The sequence below is a fragment of the Octodon degus genome, unplaced genomic scaffold (assembly GCF_000260255.1).
Source record: "Octodon degus isolate 3935 unplaced genomic scaffold, OctDeg1.0 scaffold00018, whole genome shotgun sequence".
In the NCBI taxonomy this organism is placed as follows: domain Eukaryota; kingdom Metazoa; phylum Chordata; class Mammalia; order Rodentia; family Octodontidae; genus Octodon; species Octodon degus.
This window is the reverse complement of record NW_004524594.1, coordinates 19,234,274-19,251,489: the sequence shown is the minus strand read 5'-3', so window position 1 is coordinate 19,251,489 and position 17,216 is coordinate 19,234,274. Positions and strand designations below refer to the sequence as shown.

General features: G+C 55.1%; 1 protein-coding gene across 1 annotated transcript; it reads left to right on the top strand.

The window, feature by feature from the left end:
- The first annotated feature begins 1,841 nt into the window (after positions 1 to 1,841).
- On the top strand, positions 1,842 to 11,734 carry Ccnd1 (cyclin D1). The gene is made up of 5 exons (XM_004627113.2): positions 1,842 to 2,263; positions 3,723 to 3,938; positions 4,487 to 4,646; positions 8,314 to 8,462; positions 11,075 to 11,734. Exons 1-5 carry the CDS (start codon positions 2,066 to 2,068, stop codon positions 11,237 to 11,239), a joined length of 888 nt encoding a protein of 295 aa, XP_004627170.1. The 5' UTR covers positions 1,842 to 2,065; the 3' UTR covers positions 11,240 to 11,734.
- Positions 11,735 to 17,216: the final 5,482 nt, after the last annotated feature.

Here is a 17,216-nt window from a genome sequence, read left to right as displayed (position 1 = left end):
GTCTTTCCCGCGGTGGGGGACGCTCCTTGCGGGACCTGGAGCCCTTGTCGCCGGAAAGGGCGAACCCCTTTATGCCCCGCAGCCCCTCACCGGCGCATCTCGGCCTGTGTCCGGTATACTCAGGGCTCGGACCCCTCGCCCCCAGGACAGGCGGCTTCTGTGATAGCGCGGGGCCTCATAAATCATCCGGGCAACCGCCCGGTCGAGATTTTATGAATGAAAAAGTAGCCGGGCTGCCCTCGTGCGAGAGCTGATGCTCTGGGGCTCCCGGATGCCCACGGCTAGCGTAAGCGTGGGCGCCGGGGGAGGGGGCCTGCACTGGGTGCGACAGGCCTGGCCCACTGCCTTCCATGCATGGGGGGGGCGGTCATTGCTCTCCAAGGACCCAGAATTTTAGTAACCCCATTCATTCCCTGCAGGGAGGGGACCGAGAGTTAGGGACTTAAAACAGGGGGGGTGGGGGGAGGGGTCGCATCTTGTTACACGCATCCTAGGAAAAGAGGGGGCTTTTGCATCCATTTTTATTGAGACTTTGTTGGGGGGGGGTGTGAGTTAACACAAAAATACATCCAGAGAGTGGTAAATGAACCGTTTTCTTAATTCGGGGCAGGTATTGTAAAAAATTTAAAAAAATAAAGAAATAAGAATGGGTAAAAATATATTTTAATCAAAAAGTACCGAAGATGCAAAATCTCAATAAAAATAGTGTGTTTTATTTACGTGTCTCTTAAGTGCAAGTACTGGGGACCCTCTCATGTAATCACGAACGTCTATAGATTTTTTTTAAGAATATCGTATCACTACACCCATTTGTTTAACTTCAAATTCCTTAAACTTTGCCAGTACCTTCTATCCTTAAGCTCTTGAATGAAGCCCCGAGATAAATTCAAAAGGTGGAGGGTTCCACGCCCCCAATAAAACCAATTGGGAAGCCTCCGGGGGTCTCATCCCAAGCAGAGGAAACTAATTTCTTGCGATTTAATTTTTTAATTAAAAAAAAAAAAGAATCAATACAGAGACCACTGTTTCTCAGCCTTCCACCCAAAGTTGTGTTTCTCCAAATTGCCGGCACGTGGAGGGGGCTATTAGGGGATCCCCCAAGAATGGGCTGGTCAAGATAGGAAGACAGCCCGCAGATCCCCCGGGCTAGGACAGAATGAAGGAAGTGGTAGCCACCATCTTGGGCTGCGGCTGGAATTTTCGGGCATTTATTCTATTTTATTTTATTTTTTGAGCGAGTGCATGCTAGCTGAAATCTCTTAAGGGCTTAAAGATAGTCCCTAGGACGTTTGCAAAGACCCCCGAGCACCAAGGTGAATCCTGCGCCCAAAATTGTGCGCCCTGCCCCGTGTCCGTGCATATTAAATAGTTCCTGCAATTTGCACGTGTTAATGAAAATGAAAGAAGATGCACATGCTGAGATTCCTTGCCCTCTCTCCGTCCGTGGGTGCCCTCGTGGCATTCTCGGAAATGTGCCCATTCTCCCGGCTCGGATATAGGATGTAGCTGTGACCCAGCTCCTATGTATGCGGTCTCCCCGGCTGTGTGTGGTCTGCCGCCCTCGTAGGTCTCCTCTCCAGAACCACCTCCACCCCACCCCCAAATCCTGGGGGACCCACCCGAGAAAGCCGGGGCCCCCGGCACTCCTCTTCTTTCTCGGGGAGAAAGGCAGCCTTGAGGCGATTTACATTTCTATGAAAACCGAATTTAGGGGACAGCTCCACCGCGGGGCTAGCGCAGCGCCTCGGGGATGGCTTTTGGGCTCTGCCCCTCGCGGCTCCCAGCGCGCTGCGCCCGCGCCCCCTCCCCCCGCGCCCGCCCCGTCCCTCCCCCCGCTCCCATTCTCTGCCCGGCTTTGATCTCCGCTTAACAACAGTAACGTCACACGGGCTACAGGGGAGTTTTGTTGAAGTTGCAAAGTCCGGGAGCCTCCAGAGGGCTGTCGGCGCAGTAGCAGCAAGCAGCAGAGTCCGCGCGCTCCGGCGAGAGCCAGAAGAGCGCAAGGGAACGCGGACAGAGCCCGGACGCATAGCCCTTTCCAGGCGGCCCAGGCAGAGCCCCAGCTATGGAACACCAGCTCCTGTGCTGCGAGGTGGAGACCATCCGCCGCGCGTACCCTGACACCAACCTCCTCAACGACCGGGTGCTGCGGGCCATGCTGAAGGCGGAGGAGACCTGCGCGCCCTCCGTGTCCTACTTCAAGTGTGTGCAGAAGGAAATCCTGCCGTCCATGCGGAAGATCGTGGCCACCTGGATGTTAGAGGTGCGCGGCTTCGGGCGGCTCTCTGACTTTCTGCAACTTGTTGCCCAAACCCACATTTCTTTGCCCTCATTTCTCTCCCTTTTCGTCTCGCTCCAACTTTGAAGTTTGCTGAGGTGTTGCTAGGAATCCGTATTTTCAAAATAAATAGATATTCTGGGTACTTTTTTGGACGAAGAAGGTGTGGGGGTTGGGGCGTTAGAAGTTCACTTTCCTGGTGGGGGGCGGTCAGGAAGGGTTGCCTTCGAGGAAAGCTAGTGCCAGGAACACCCCAATGGGTACAAGGGTGCAGGCTGGCAGGCTGGGCGCCCTTTGTGGCCCCCGCCTGCGCCGCTGCGCCTCCTCTCCTGCTGCTGTGGCCCGGAGCCGCCAGCTCTGGGGGGAGGGGGCATAGATTTGATTTTTAAATTAATATCCGTGGACACGTATGCAAGGCCCGTTCGTGCCAGTATTATGCGCCATCTTTGCTTTTATTGCAAAGCAAAAGTGTTTATTAATAATTGGGGGCAGGGTGGGGGCGGGGAGCGGCCGCCGGGGCGCTGGGACAGACGCGAGGGGCCGCGCGGCCGCCGGGAGCCACCCCGAGGGGCGCAGGGACGCAGCACGTGCTGTTTTGGGGGACCCCCGCTTGGGTAGGGGGGCCTTTTGTTCAAGCTGCGGGTCCCGGGGCGCCCCACACGGGCAGCTTGGGCCATAGAGCACGCCGGGCTGCAAGGTCGCGTGGCCCCCAAGACGCCAGGGATTGACCCCAGTCTGCGGGTCTCAGCTCAGGGTCCTTTCCTGGAGCGAGCCAGGGGCCTGGACCACATTTCTAGGCCTTTGGTGGGCGCTTGGGGGGCTCGAAAGTATTTTTAAATAATTTCTGAAAGTGCGGCGTGGTGCCCTTGCGAGAGGGAAACGGCGCCCGCGCCAAGGGGAAGGGGGCCCCAGAGTTTGAATTCCTGGGGCTCTCCCCGCAGCCCGCAACCAGCTGTTGACCCCCGGAATGGATCAAGGGCCGCCCAAGGGTCGTTTTCAGGGGGGTTTTAGACACCCAGTTATTTTTTTAATATTTTTAAATATTTTTTGAAAAGATGACGTCTGGGGAAATGCGGTGCGGCGGCCTGGGACGCCACCTTTGTGTCTCGAAGGGCGGCGAGCGCGGCGCCCAACCCCCGGCGGCCCAACTGTGCAGTGGGTGTCCCCCCACCCCAGCCAGTGGCTCCCAGGTCCCGCGCAAGCAGGGGTCCTCACGCCCCGCGTGCCCACCCCTGTCTGCTGTGCCCGCCTCACACAGACTTTCCCTTTCAGTTTCGGGGTGTGTGGGCTCTGAGGACTCGCGTGCAGGGTGCGCATCCCGAGTAGCGACTGTGTCCCACCCCCCACCCCCCACCCCCGCTCCAATCCCCGGCGCCCTTGAGGACTGGCTACCCTATGCCTGGAGGGGCCCCAGCGGCGGCGGTCACAGCCCGGTTGCCCGCAGGTTTGCGAGGAGCAGAAGTGCGAGGAGGAGGTCTTTCCACTGGCCATGAACTACCTGGACCGCTTTCTGTCGTTGGAGCCCCTGAAGAAGAGCCGCCTGCAGCTGCTGGGGGCCACCTGCATGTTCGTGGCCTCCAAGATGAAGGAAACCATCCCCCTGACGGCCGAGAAGTTATGCATCTACACTGACAACTCTATCCGGCCCGAAGAGCTGCTGGTAACTTCGGACCGCCGCGGGGCGGACACCCCGTTAGCTGTGGGACCCCAGCTGGGGGGAGGTGTAGATGGCAGGAGGACGGTCAGCCATGGACAGATCTGCCCCAGAGTGGTCCGCTCAAACTACTCGGCCCCTGAGGCAGCAGCAGGACCCCACGCGACCCCCATTTCCCCTTCCCCCTGCACCTTGTCCTCAGATTCGACTCCCACCACGTTTGTGCTCCAGTGGGGTCAAATATGGGTGACGCGCGCCCTCTTGCGGTGTGCAGGCCGCAGCGCTGGTTACCGAGGCCCTCAGTCCTAGCGGTGGGAGGTCTTTTTGTCTCCCAGTGGGCCGGCTTAGTAACGAGAATGGAGCCTCTTTACATGCACCTTTTCTGTTTTGATCTGGGATCATGTGTTACTCCCACTCTCTGGGCCTCACCCCAACATGCTCCACCTCTCCCACCTCAAGACTACAACCCAAGTGTGAAGGCCAGTGAGCTGGGCTGCAGAACCCTCAGGGGCCAGCCTGCCCCTCTCCTGATGCCTGTTCCCCATTTTCCACAGCAAATGGAGCTGCTTCTGGTAAACAAACTCAAATGGAATCTGGCTGCCATGACCCCCCACGATTTCATCGAACACTTCCTCTCCAAAATGCCGGAGGCTGAGGAGAACAAACAGATCATCCGAAAACATGCACAGACTTTTGTTGCCCTGTGTGCCACAGGTAGGGGGCCTGCTACCCAGTTCTGTCCGGGAAGATGGTCCCAAGGCCTCCTCTTGCCCACAGAAGTAACCCTGTCCTTACCACAGACACCCCACAGTGCCTTAGGGGTGGGCGACAGTCTCCCTGTGTCCTGATGCCAGTACCTCTGCTCCCCACACCTGACCTATGGCCACTCCACACTGAGGGTTTACCTTGGCTACTGCCCCCACCCACCTCTAGCCCTTCCCCTGTCTGTCCTCAAGGAGCCTGGGTTGCGGGGTGGGGGTGGGGGGGCTCCTGGCCTCTCCCAAGCTGGGCCACCTGCCAGGGGCGCCTTCAGGGGTGGGGAGAACAGCCAGCAGTGGCTGTACCACGTGTTCCCCGGCCAGCAGCAGCCCCATGCGGGGGCGGCCAGTGAAGGAGCTCCTCTGCCTGAGGCCCGGCCAGGGGCGCCACAGACTGGCTGTGCTTAGCTGCGTCACAGCCTCAGCCTGGCCCACCCAGTTGGCAGCACAGGGGCTCCCAGAGACTGCTTAGACCCTAAGTCAGCAGCCTATCTCAGGGACCAGTGTTGACAAGACACTTGTACATGCACCCACACACACAAATAAGTCACATCCTGCTGCTCCCCCTGTGCAGCCTCTGTCTCTGGAACGTTGTGCTTCTCCACCTGACAGGGAGCTAAGGCAAGAGGCCTTATGAAGTACTCTGGTGGGGAGTACTTCGAGCCCTCCCACCCCACTCAGATGACCTTTCAGCATCTGCAAGTGATCTCACTCTGTATGGCCTGAGGGCCACAAGACAACCTGGCATCAAAGGGGCTAGGTATCTTCTCTCACCCTACAGTCCTGGCACCTCTGTTGTATCCCTTGCTATGTATGTGGCAGCCCCCCGCAGCTGCCCTTTGCCAGACAAGTGCTGCTGGAGTGAGGACGGTGCTCCCCTTGTACCTGCTGTATCTCCTCCCCCAGGGCCTTCCTCAAGTCAGGAAGGGGTTGGTTGCCCGGATGGAGCTGAGAGTGGGGGCAGCACTGAGGCTGCAGGCGGCAGGGAGGAGTTCTCTGGCTGGGGCTCCTTCAGAGAGAGGCTCCACACAGCCTTTTATGGAGCTGAAAGCGGTTTGAGAGGAACAGCAGAGTTTCTTGGAGATAATTCGAGGAACCATGGTTGCACAGCCTCCCTTGGGGACGACTCCGGTGGCCAGAGCTCCCTTCTTGGCCCCCTGGGTGGGTGCTAGGAGGGAGCAGCAGAGCCAGCTGCAAGCTGCTGCAGAGTCTAAGGTGGGGCTTGTGGGCACCCTGATCGGCAGGGGAAGTCAGATAGCCCGGTGGCCAGCGTTTCCTGAGATCCTGGTGGCCATGCTGTCACTTCCAGGGTAGACCAGCGGGGTATGGCAGCACACCTAAGCGTCCCTGCAAGGTCACAGCTCCCAGCCCTAATGCCCGTTTGCCCCACTGACTTGACTGAGGTGTGGCCTGTGTCAGGCTTGGGACAGAAGCAAGGCAAGGGGTGTAGCACCACACCAGAAGTGAGCTGAGGCCGTGGTCGAGGAAGTCGTGTCACACTCCATGCAGCAAGGGCTACGTTCAAGAAACTGGAAGGGTGCTGCTCCTTAAGCCCCCCACTCAGACCCATAGATCCAGGTTCCTTAGTAACAGGCAACGTGTGAGTAGGGCTGGTATATGTGTGTGTGTTAGTCAGTACTGAACTTCAGGACCTTCCCACCAAGCTACATCCCCAACCTTTTTTTTTATTTTCTGTCTAAGCTGGGGTTGAACTTACTTTCCCCTTCCTGAATGCTGGGGTCCCAAGTGTGTACCACTACACATGATTAAAGCTGGGCTTTATAACATGAGTACCCCAGAGCCTTCCTCTTTGCCAGTCTGCTTGGTGTGAGCACACAGTTGAGCTCAATAAGGGTTCTCAGCAAAGGTCAGCTGTGCCACTGTGCCCCAACAATCACTTGTGCTGGCACCAGCCGGGCAGTAAGTGAAAAGTAAAGTTGGAGTTGGTTCGTTCTGAACTGCTGGAATCTAACCCTAAGGCCACCCCAGCCTGGCTGTACCACACAGGACTGGGGGAGTTTCAGAGACGAGGCAGCAGGTGGATCTGTCGTGCTTGTGCCCACCAGCGGTGCAAGGGTTTGTCACTTACAGAAGTGATTTCTGTGTGCAACTCCCACTTGCCTCAATGAAAAGGTCTCCATTCATGGCTCCTGCTCTCAGACTGGGTGGAATTGCTCCCATTTAAAGGGGAACAGAGGTGGCTTGCCTCAGCCTGGAGTTTCTTTTTTTTAAGTCGCTGCAGCGGCGCCCAGAAGCCGGCTTTTGTCTCCCTTCAGGGTGGCTGCTTTTCTTCCCAGCCCCTGGCCAGCCCCCCGCTCTTTAATGAGACCAAAGTTGTTTATTCTCTTGAGATGAAGCCTCAGAGGGCTTGCGGCACCCCCAGCAGCTCGCAAGGGCCCCTCTGCCTTTGTGGTCGTTCAGCTCACCAAGCCCCCTTGTTCCCAGGCACTGCATGCTGCAGGATGAGGCGATGAGGACTGACAAGGTGCCACGCTCGCCCTTCCCACATCTGCCTCTGGCCCAGGGCCCGTGGTCCATAGGTTGAGTTGGCAGCTATCCCTGCCCCAAAGTCCCCATCGGGCATGACAGGAAGGCAGGCAGTGGGCTTGGCTGGAGTGGTAGCCAGATGGAGAGGACAGGCAGATTGGTGACTCCCAACAAAAGTGGGCCCCGTCAGAGAAACTGGCCTGCGGCCTGGGAAGGGGGCTGCTGGTGACTGTGGGGTGACACCTAGTGCCATGTGTTGGGGGACAGTGTGCCTTGACATCCACTGGCAGTGCAGGCTGCAGCCAAGGGCTGCTCTGGCTTGGCACTGCCCTCAGTCTGTTTTGGAGGATCCCCGGAATACCAGGGAACTCCCTTAGTATGGGGCCCTGCCTGGGCTAGGGCTTTGGGTGTCCCGCCCTGGAGGAAGTGGCACTAGGTAATGTGAACTGCTGTTTGGGGAACTGAACACAGCCCCCGTACTGGCTGCACTGCCTCCCCTGGTCTGGCGGTCTGGTGCAGTGATAATGCTGGGAACCATATCGCTCTTAATTTGTCAGTTGGTGACTTGGAAAAGTTCATCTGGCCAGCAGAAAGGACAAAGAAAAGGTTTTTGTCCCAGACCAGAGAAATGACAGAGCACAGGGCCCAGCATGGAGTGGGGCTTGGCTGAAGGTCTTCCTGAAAAGTTGGGCATCAAGGAGAACGGGGCGGATGGCTGCAGAGGTTCTTGCTTTGTGAGGTCACCATCACCATCATGGCCCCCGAGGGACTTGGGGAGTGACTGTCCTCTCCCTGCAGCCCTATGAATTCCCTTGGAGATGTGACTGATCACCCCCATTTCCTCTTGCCAGGCATTGGCAGGTGCCTTGGATTAGTGTCACAGAGGCAGCACACGTGATTCCTGTGTCTGTGTCCTTCCTTTATTTTTGTGACAAAGTGACATTCGTGAGACTCAAGCTGCCGGAAGGGCAAGCGGGGTGATAGTCAGCCAGTCTGTTCAGTGTGGCCACCCTTGCTGTGCACCTTGCTCATTTTGGTGAGCTGGATTTCACTGGTGACAGTTCCCCAGGTAGCCCTGAGTCCTAAGGCCACCACAGTATCCCCACTCAGGTCCCCTTTCTGTCTCTCTGCTGCAGACGTGAAGTTCATTTCCAACCCACCCTCCATGGTGGCAGCTGGAAGCGTCGTAGCCGCGGTACAAGGCCTGCACCTGGGCAGCCCCAACAACTTCCTGACCTGCTACCGCCTGACACATTTCCTCTCCAGAGTGATCAAGTGTGACCCGGTAAGTGGTGGCTGCAGGGGACATCTGGCACCTAGGTCCCCCTGGATGATAGGCTAGGCTCTAAGGGCTGGGGGGCAGGGCAGAGTCCGCATCCACCACAGGAAGGTGCCTGCGGGATTCTCATCTCTGTGGGGCACCCATGAGCAGGCAAGAGCCATAACCCTTCCAGCAGAAAGGGACCCCAGGCCAGCCACCAGTGAGGACCCCGTGCCTGGCTGTGGCTTGAGAGGCTTCACTGACCATAGTACTCACAGCTAGTAAATAGCTTTAAAATGTTCCTGTGAGATCTGAGCCTTTTGGTCACCAGAGGAAACAAACTTGTTTTTTTACGGTGCTAGGGGGTAGGGTTCTGTGAGACACCCACAGAGTTGACCCTGACTCCATTCTTAAAAGTGCCACTGTTTTATCCCCAGTTTTCCTTGCAAAGAGAACTTAAATGACAATTAAAAGGCTTTGTGGCTGTCATCTGCTGTGCATGAGGGAGGGAGGGAGGAATTGCCTTGACACACCTGCCCTGCCAGGGCAGGTGGCCCACCCCAGAGGTTCTGGAAGTTCCACCCTGATACCCATATTCACCTGCCTGTCCCCTGACCAGTGAGTCCTTTGTTGGTGACGCCCCTCTCACAAGGGGGTGCCCTCCTCTACCCTGGCTCACTTCAACCTGAGTGGGGGAAGGGTATCCTCTCCTAGCTGTCAGTGGGCAGCCACCTTATGGACAAGGACTTGGGGGAGACACTCAAGGCCTCAACATCCAGCACTTCCGTAGCCAGGAAATGGCCTGAAAGAAAAGCCCCTTCAGCAGAGTGATGCTCTGGGCCGGCGCTTGGCTCAGGAGCACGCGTCTGCTGGCCCCACTGAAAAAAAAAAGACGCTCTGTATGGAGCTCCTTCACATTTCCTGCCCCTGTTTGACCTGGTCAGCTGTGTTGGTGGATTTCTGGTGTCAGTGCCACATGGTGGCTGTCTATAGGCAGCTGCAGGCAATAGCAGTGTTGTCCCTCTCTTCAACGGAGACTGTTCTAATTAGATGTTAGAAAATTGCCTCCTGGCTGACATGGAGAAAGGAACTGAGGCTGGAATGGCTGACTTTCTGGTGACGAAGGTACCTGGGCTTAGACTCAGAGACCCTTGACCGTAATGCTGAGGTGAGCTGGGCCTCAGTTGCCACGTTCACTCTTCTGTTGTCTCCAAGCCATATGAGTCCCCAAAATTACCTTTGCCCAAGTTCATGGCCAGACATCAGCCTGTCTTCCTAGATGGGATTTCCTCAGGGAGGAGGATGAGGCCACAAAGGACTCTGGTACAGATGAAGTGCAGGAATGGGCTCTCCAAGGCTACCATCATCCTGAGCAGTTCTAGAAATTTCTGAGATGCATCTCAGTCATGCTGTGCCACGCGGAAGGAATTGTGTGTCGTTTCTCACCAAAAAGCATGGTCAGTTCTTCTGGTGTCTTCTGGCCATGAGTGAAGGGCACCACCATCGACTGAGGAGGCCTTCAGGCCAGAGTAGGGACAAAGTAGAGAGGGACTGAAAGCCTGAATTCAGCTCCAGCTCTGACTTCAGCTGTGGGACTTGAGTGGTTCACAGGTCGGAGTGTGGTCAGTGTGAAGTTTCTGAGACTAGTGGGCAGATGGCCAGGAAGCTAGACTGTGAGCTGGATGTGGAACTGCTCAGGTAGCCCTGGAGACCCCACTCCTACACCTAGGCTTCATTTCAGCACACCATCCCCCAAGAACTGACAGCTACATGAGGGGGTTGCGGGTGGGAGCTATCTGGCCTCGGGGGCATCTGAGAATGTCTGGGGTTTTGTATTCATACCAGGCCTCTTGGCTCTTGGTTTCCTCATCTGCAGAATAGGGTTAAGTCTGTTTTGGGGGTGCTGACTAGAGACTATGTTATAGTCAGAGGGGCCCTCCTTCCTATGATGTCCCAGCATGAGCACCTGAGAGCGGCTGTGATGCCGACCCTAGTGGGAGGCAGTCCTGGTTCCCCCTTGGCACTGCAGTACTCACCCCCCCAGGGAAGTCCAGCCTAGTGTGGATGGAGGTGTGGGGCTGCAACACCTTCTGTGCAGGGGGCAATGCTCACAGACAAAGGGGTAGGGGCACAGGATGCTGCCTGAGCAGGAATGCACTGAGGGACAGAGGTCCGAGCCCCTGGCATCCATCCCTAATCGATCACAGAATGTGGGTTCACCGTTAGGGCTGCCGCTGGCCAGAGGTTACATCCAAAAAAGCAGGGCCCTGGGGGCCTCCCACCACCTGGATTAGAGGGGTAGATTCCAGGAGGATGGAGCTCAGGGCCCATGAAGGAAGTCCAAGAGGCCAAGTCCTGCTGGGGAATTTGGGTAGGCAGTAAGCATCTGGGATCTGTACCCAGGGCGGGACAGCCACAGTCTTTTGGCATAAGAGACAGAAGTATTTGGTCCTAAGTGGGGTCACCAGGCCAGTGTGAAGCTGGGGGCCAAAGGTAACACATGATTGATTCTCACTCCCAGGACTTTGGTGGCGCTCCTCACGTGTGCTCTTCTCAAGACCTTTCGGGTCCAGCACTGGGACAGAGCCCTGGCTTTGTACCTCCTTCTAAAGAACACTCCCCTTCCCCTCTTGCAGGACTGCCTTCGTGCCTGCCAGGAGCAGATCGAGGCTCTGCTAGAGTCCAGCCTGCGCCAGGCCCAGCAGAATTTGGACCCCAAGGCCACAGAGGAGGAAGAGGAAGAGGAAGAGGAGACAGACCTGGCCTGCACGCCCACTGACGTGCGGGACGTGGACATCTGAGGTGTCACTGCCACCAGGGCACGGAGCAGTGAGTGGTCGGCAGCCCCCGGCTGGGGGGAAGAGCCAGTCCCAGCTGCTCCTCTGATCAGGTCCCTCTTCTCAGGGACATTTTGATACCAGAAGGGAAAGTTTCTCCTTGTTGGTTTTTGTTCCTTTGCGCATCCTCCCTGCCATCTCTGACTTAAGCAAATGAGAAAAAAAAATTACCCGAAAATCTTTAAAAAAAAAAAAAAAAAAAAAGCAAAAGCGAGGATAGATTTTGCATAACCTGAGTGAGGGGAGGTGAGTTGTGCTACAAAATAGAGGCTTTTATACCCCCGTAATCAACTAGTTTTTATATTAATGTGCTTGTGTCTCTGGTAAGAATAGACATTAACACATGAGAAGTCTCCAGGGAGGACTAGATTTGATTCTTCGTGGTTTTCTTTTTTGGGTTGTTGTTGTTGTTTTTTTTTTTTTTTAAAGGCATAAAAACATTTTAAAAAGAAAAAAAAATCCCAACAAACCATTTTTAAAGTAGAAGAGGGTTTTAGCTAGAAACATGTATTCTTGTGCTGTCCCAGGACATGCACCCCGATGTGGTCCTGGGTGCTCCTTGTGCCCTGCTTGTTCAGCCATGTAGCCACTTGATAAGTCACATGTATGTTCATGTATCTCGTAGCTAGGTAGATATGTAACCTCTTCACCTTATGGATGGTTGATGCAGTCTCTCGGTCAGCGTAGCACAGACTGGCAGCCCCGTGTACTCAGCTCCTGCCCGAGGACCATCCTCCGGGGCCAGGCCTGCCAGGCACCAGCCTGTTTCAAGGTAGTGGGAAAGGCCATCTGTTCCCTCCTGTGACACGCGACCACAGAGAAAAAACAAAATAGCGACATAATATATTCTATTTTTATAATCTTCCTATTTTTGTAGTTACCTGTTTATGAGATGCTGGGGTTTTTTTGTTTGTTTGTTTGTTTTTTGTTTTGTTTTTCACCCCATGGCCCTGCAGCCTGCTCACAGCCAGGTTAAATTCACAGCGACTTTCTCTTCTTTAAAAAAATTATTGTTGTTGTTTGGATTTTCCTTCTCGGTTGGTATTCTGAAACCATTCCATTTCAGAGCACTTTGGGTCCAGTAGTTAGAGGCAATATTGCTGTTGATGTTGAGTGTAGGGAGGGGGGCGAATTTTTAATGGAATGGTTTAGGAATATTTACATACTTGTACGCAAACAGGATAGCTGAGCAAGCGCATGTCACTGCGAGGTGAGCGCGAGGGGGATGTTTTTTTGAAGGTTTTGTTCCAGTCGAGAAGAAACAGATCCGCATCCTCAACATTGCCAGGATGACAAAGAAGTTCCTGTCCTGTAGAGAAATGGAAGTTCATAGGAATCCTTTGGTGCCAGCTAGCATTTGAAATTAGGAACCTCAAAGGTTTTCCTAGAGAGCAAGTAGTTTAAGGGTTACTTTAGGTGTTTCATGATGGAAGGTTTTTAAACACTAAAATATTATAATTTATAGTTAAGGCTAAAAAGAGTATTTATTGCAGAGGGTGCTCATGAGGCCAGTATGATTTATAAAGTAATGCAATCTCCCCTTGATTTAAATACACAAACCTTTCTGCCTTTGGTGTCGCAGGCTTAACACAGTTTACGGAAGATTGGTCCCTTTGAGGGCAAGGGGAAAATCTCAAGATAAACCACACGAGACACGGATTTGGCCTGTTTGGCATTTCCCAAAGTGGTCTGATCTGCGATTCATCCAGGAAAGTTAGGGTACTTGAATGAGTTCGATTCCAACGCACTCTTATCCCCTGCCCCCTCCTTTAAAAAAAAAAAGTTAGTGACAGGTAGACAATTTGCACGTCTTGGCTCTGTAGCTTTTTATTTAGGAAGTGTTGAAGGGAGGTGGCGAGAGCGTGAGGCTGAGGCTGAAGAGAGAACGGGAGGGAGGAAGTGTGGACGGGAAGAGGGGACGGGGCAGTGACCGCGAGAGGGACAGGCTGCGGCTCCGTTTCTTAATGCGCTGCTACCGATGACTTCCCGGCACGGTTCGGAAACAAACTCACATCGCTTCTCTGTATCTCTTTCACATTGTTTTGCTGCTATTGGAGGATCAGATTTTTGTTTTGTTTTACAATGTCATATACTGCCATGTTCCAGTTTTAATTTCCTCGTAGAAAAATGTATTACAGATTCCCTTGTTTTGTAGTTTTTTTTTTAATGTGATCAATTTTGACTTAATGTGATTACTGCTCTATTCCAAAAAGGTCCCTATTCACAATACCTCATGCTTCACTTAGCCATGTGCAGACCCAACGGTTGGGCTCTGTCTGCCTCGGTGGACAGACACACAGACAGGATGCCAAAACCGGGCCTGGTGGGGACCAGCGATGGCCTGGCCCATGCCACCCACGAGGGCCTCTGGAGACCAGGCTGTGTCCGAGACCTTTCCCCAGCGCCTGTCCTGTGGTGCTGTCCGCCTGATCTGGGATGTACCATTGTAGTAGTTTCGACAACTGTATCATTCTGTACGTGTAGTTATGAACATTGCATTATTATTATTATTATTATTATTATAACCAGTCTGTCTTACGTGCCACCATGGTGCTGGGCCCGTAGGACTCTTGTCATTCGGGATGACTGAAATTGCTTCTGGAATTTGTTCAAGTTTTGGGTGTGTTAATCTGTTGTTATTGTACTAGTGTTCTGTCTGTTGTTGTTTTGTTAATTACGGCATAATGCTAATTTAAAAGAGACTCCAAATCTCAATGGAGCCAGCTCACAATGCTGTGTGCCCAAGTCCCCTAGCAAGCTGCCGAACCAAAAGGATTTGTGCCCCCCCCCCCCGGGGTGCGGTGGGTCTGTGCTCGGAGGCCATTGGCAGGTGCAGGGCCGTCCCTCCGCCCCTCGGGATCACCGCTTCTGCTTACCTCAACCATTCTGGCTGCGGCGTCTCTGTGTCTGAACCGAGCGGGGTCCGTGAGGGACGGTGTGTCCATGGTGGTGGGTGAGGGCAGACGTCTCATTCTGTGTGCCAGAAGGCCAAAGGCTGGTGGCAGGTCCACGGAGCACAGCAGAGTCTGTCCTACGATGCAAAAGTCTGCAAGGGTCTCTGGTCAGCGGGCAGTGTGGGTCCGTGCTTTGGTTGACACACCGCAGCGCTTCCCAGCACGGACATGTAACCGGCACGTTTCCAGCAGAAAACAAAAGACAAACGTGAAAAGTCTAGAAATAAAATTGGTTAAAAAAAAAAAAAACCCAATGTGGTCCTTGCCTGTGTGTTTTTGGGGGCTGGCAAGAGGCCATGGGAGAGGCCTGAACCAAGCAAGGGGGCCAGCCTGGGTTTACCAGGTACACAAGGCTGCCCTGTGGGTCTGGGTCATCCTGACAGCCAGTAGATGACAACAGCCCTGCCCTGGGGTGATGACCAAGACAGTCTCCTGACGCTGCCAAATGATCCCAGGCGGAGGAGGGTTCGTGGAGAATTGGCAGGTGGCACCTCTGATGCGTAAACAGCCTCTGGCGTCAGGGGACAGGAGTGGTGCCCCTTGATCAAAAGCATCTCCCAGCCCTCGTGTGGTCTATTTGCCCTCCCGGTTATTTGTAGATAGAAAAATAAATAAACGCCAGCATTTGTTCCCCTCTTCTGGCGCACACTGCTGTTTGCTCTGGGTGAATCACAGGCCTTCAGCACAGCCAAGATTGCAGAGCAAAGCACAGCGCTGGGGCTGTGGTCCAGGGCGGCCTTCCATACAGGTCCCCGGGTGCAGTGCATGAGAGCCCTTCCTGGACTCTGTCACCCGTCTGCTAGGCTTCAGATTCCAGGCTTCCTAACCCTGGGCAAAGAGTGAGACAGGACCTGCTGTGGCTCTGGGGTTCTGAGGTCATCTGCAGCACAGGCTAGTTGTGCTTACCAGGGCTCAAGCCAAGAATAATTTTGCCACTTATGAGCCACCAAGGCCGCTGCAGCACCTACATGTGATGGGGCTATCTTGAGGGCTCGTGCTTGGCCACGTTGGTCCTCTGTGGGCACTTGCACTCTGGAAGGGAAAGAAGGACCCCAGGAGCTCCCCAAGGTGGCCTGGTGCTGGGTAGTCAGGAAGCTGGCAGGGTGCCACAGAGGTAGCTGCTCTCCTACCAAGAGCACCTGGGCCCACAGCTTAAAGCGATAGCCAGTGGCGACTGGTGACTCCCAAGGGCCTGGCCTGCTCCTCAGTGATCACCCTAAAGACTGGATCCAAGCGTACCCACCATAATGGCCCAACTCCATGCAAGAGCCAGGTCCATGTCAGGGGTGGGGGCCCTGAGAAGCACTGTCCCCAACCTCAGCCCACAAGATGACTGTGGGGGTAGGGGTGGAGCCTCTGTGTTTCAGGCCAGGCAGAGTAGCAATAGGATGGCAGAGTGGCAGTGGAATGGTGACAGGAGCAGCAGGATCCCTACTGTGAGGGGGAGGAGTGCACGGGTAGAGCTCATGTGGCAAGAGGCTTGCTCACTGTTTCGAGCTTGAAGGTGTTCGTAGGCTGATTGATGTGATGCTGTTGGAAGGAGCAATATACCAACCAGGAGACTAGGGACAGGGGGACAGGGCAGGGAAGCTTGGGGTGCAGGCACAGAAGCCTGCAGGGATGGGTGGCATGAGTTCACCTCTAGATCCACAGTGGAGCTCACAGTGCAGCCATCTTGGTGGCTGCTGGGCCCTGTCAATGATCAGCCCCCAGTATTCTCCTTGGCTTGGCAGCAAGACTGGGACGTTACCCCTCAAACTCGGCAGACACCTCGGGAGCCCTGGCCCCTCCTGGTTGTCATGAGAGCTGGTCCCTTTGGGGTTCTTCCTGCTGACAGGATGACAGTAAAATTGTTGAGTTTCAGGGACCAAACCTTTGAGCAGTCCACACCTGCTGCCCCTTCCTAGAAGCTTCTTGCTCTAGGAGCTCTCGTGGCGCCCGTGCCCTCGTAGCATATGTGCCCTCCTGGCCCCCATCCCACCTGCTCAGGGGCCCCCTCTTGACCAATTGGACTCCAGCCCTCTGTCCACACCCCCTGAGCCTGCTCCTTCAGCTTGTCCTCATCTCTGGCCCGTCCCTTTGGTCTCAATTTCCTGAACCTGGGTTCTGCCTGTGGCTGTGACACAGCAGGCTACTTCAGGCTCTGTTCTGTCACCTGGTCTCCCCAGCCTTCCTGCTTATGCCTCAGAGCTTGAAGGAAGACTGGTCCCCATGCCTCCATATGCCTGTCTTCCTGCTTTGACTAGGAGTCCCTTGAGGGAAGACAGAAGTCTTGGGGACCTCTCAGACCTCTTCTGCACCCTGCAGTTGAGTGGAAGGCAGCACCATCCCAGGCCAGCCCTGTACCCTGTACCTTTAGTCTCCGGCACTGTCAGCTGACTCCACAGTGGAAGGTTGGGGCTCCCCAAGGGGCCCAGGGACCACCACCAGCTGTCAAAATGAAGACTTGGGAGGAGAGGCCAAGTAGGCTGGGTGGATATGTGCACTAATTTTTGGAGGAAGAATAATGGTCAGGCTGTCACTAAATGGGCAGCTCCTGTGGGCTTCCAGAGGAAGGGTGCTCTGTACTGCCACGGACAGCCACCTGCTCTGTGACCCTGCTTGCAGAAGGCAGACCCAGGGCCCAGGACCCACAGCTTCAGGGCTGGCCTGTGTTCCATAGGACACAGTACCTGGCTGTCTCTGCCTTCCACCACTGCGCTTCAAGGTTAGTGCCAAGAACTGGGCCTGTGGAAGGGTATGTGGGAGGGCAGTGGTGGCAGTGGCAGTGTGGGGTGGGGTGGGGTGTGCGTCCTTCCCGCATGCTGGACCGCATGCTGGACTGGCCCCTCTCCTGCTTCTCGCTGGGCTCTGTCATCCCAGGAATGCCTTTGATCAAGAGTTTATGCAGAGAGGGAAAGAAAGCCTAGGACCTCTAATCCGTTCCCACAGTCCCCCTGCCCGCTGGGGCCCCAGCAGCCCAGCGCCACACCGAAGGCCTGGGGCAG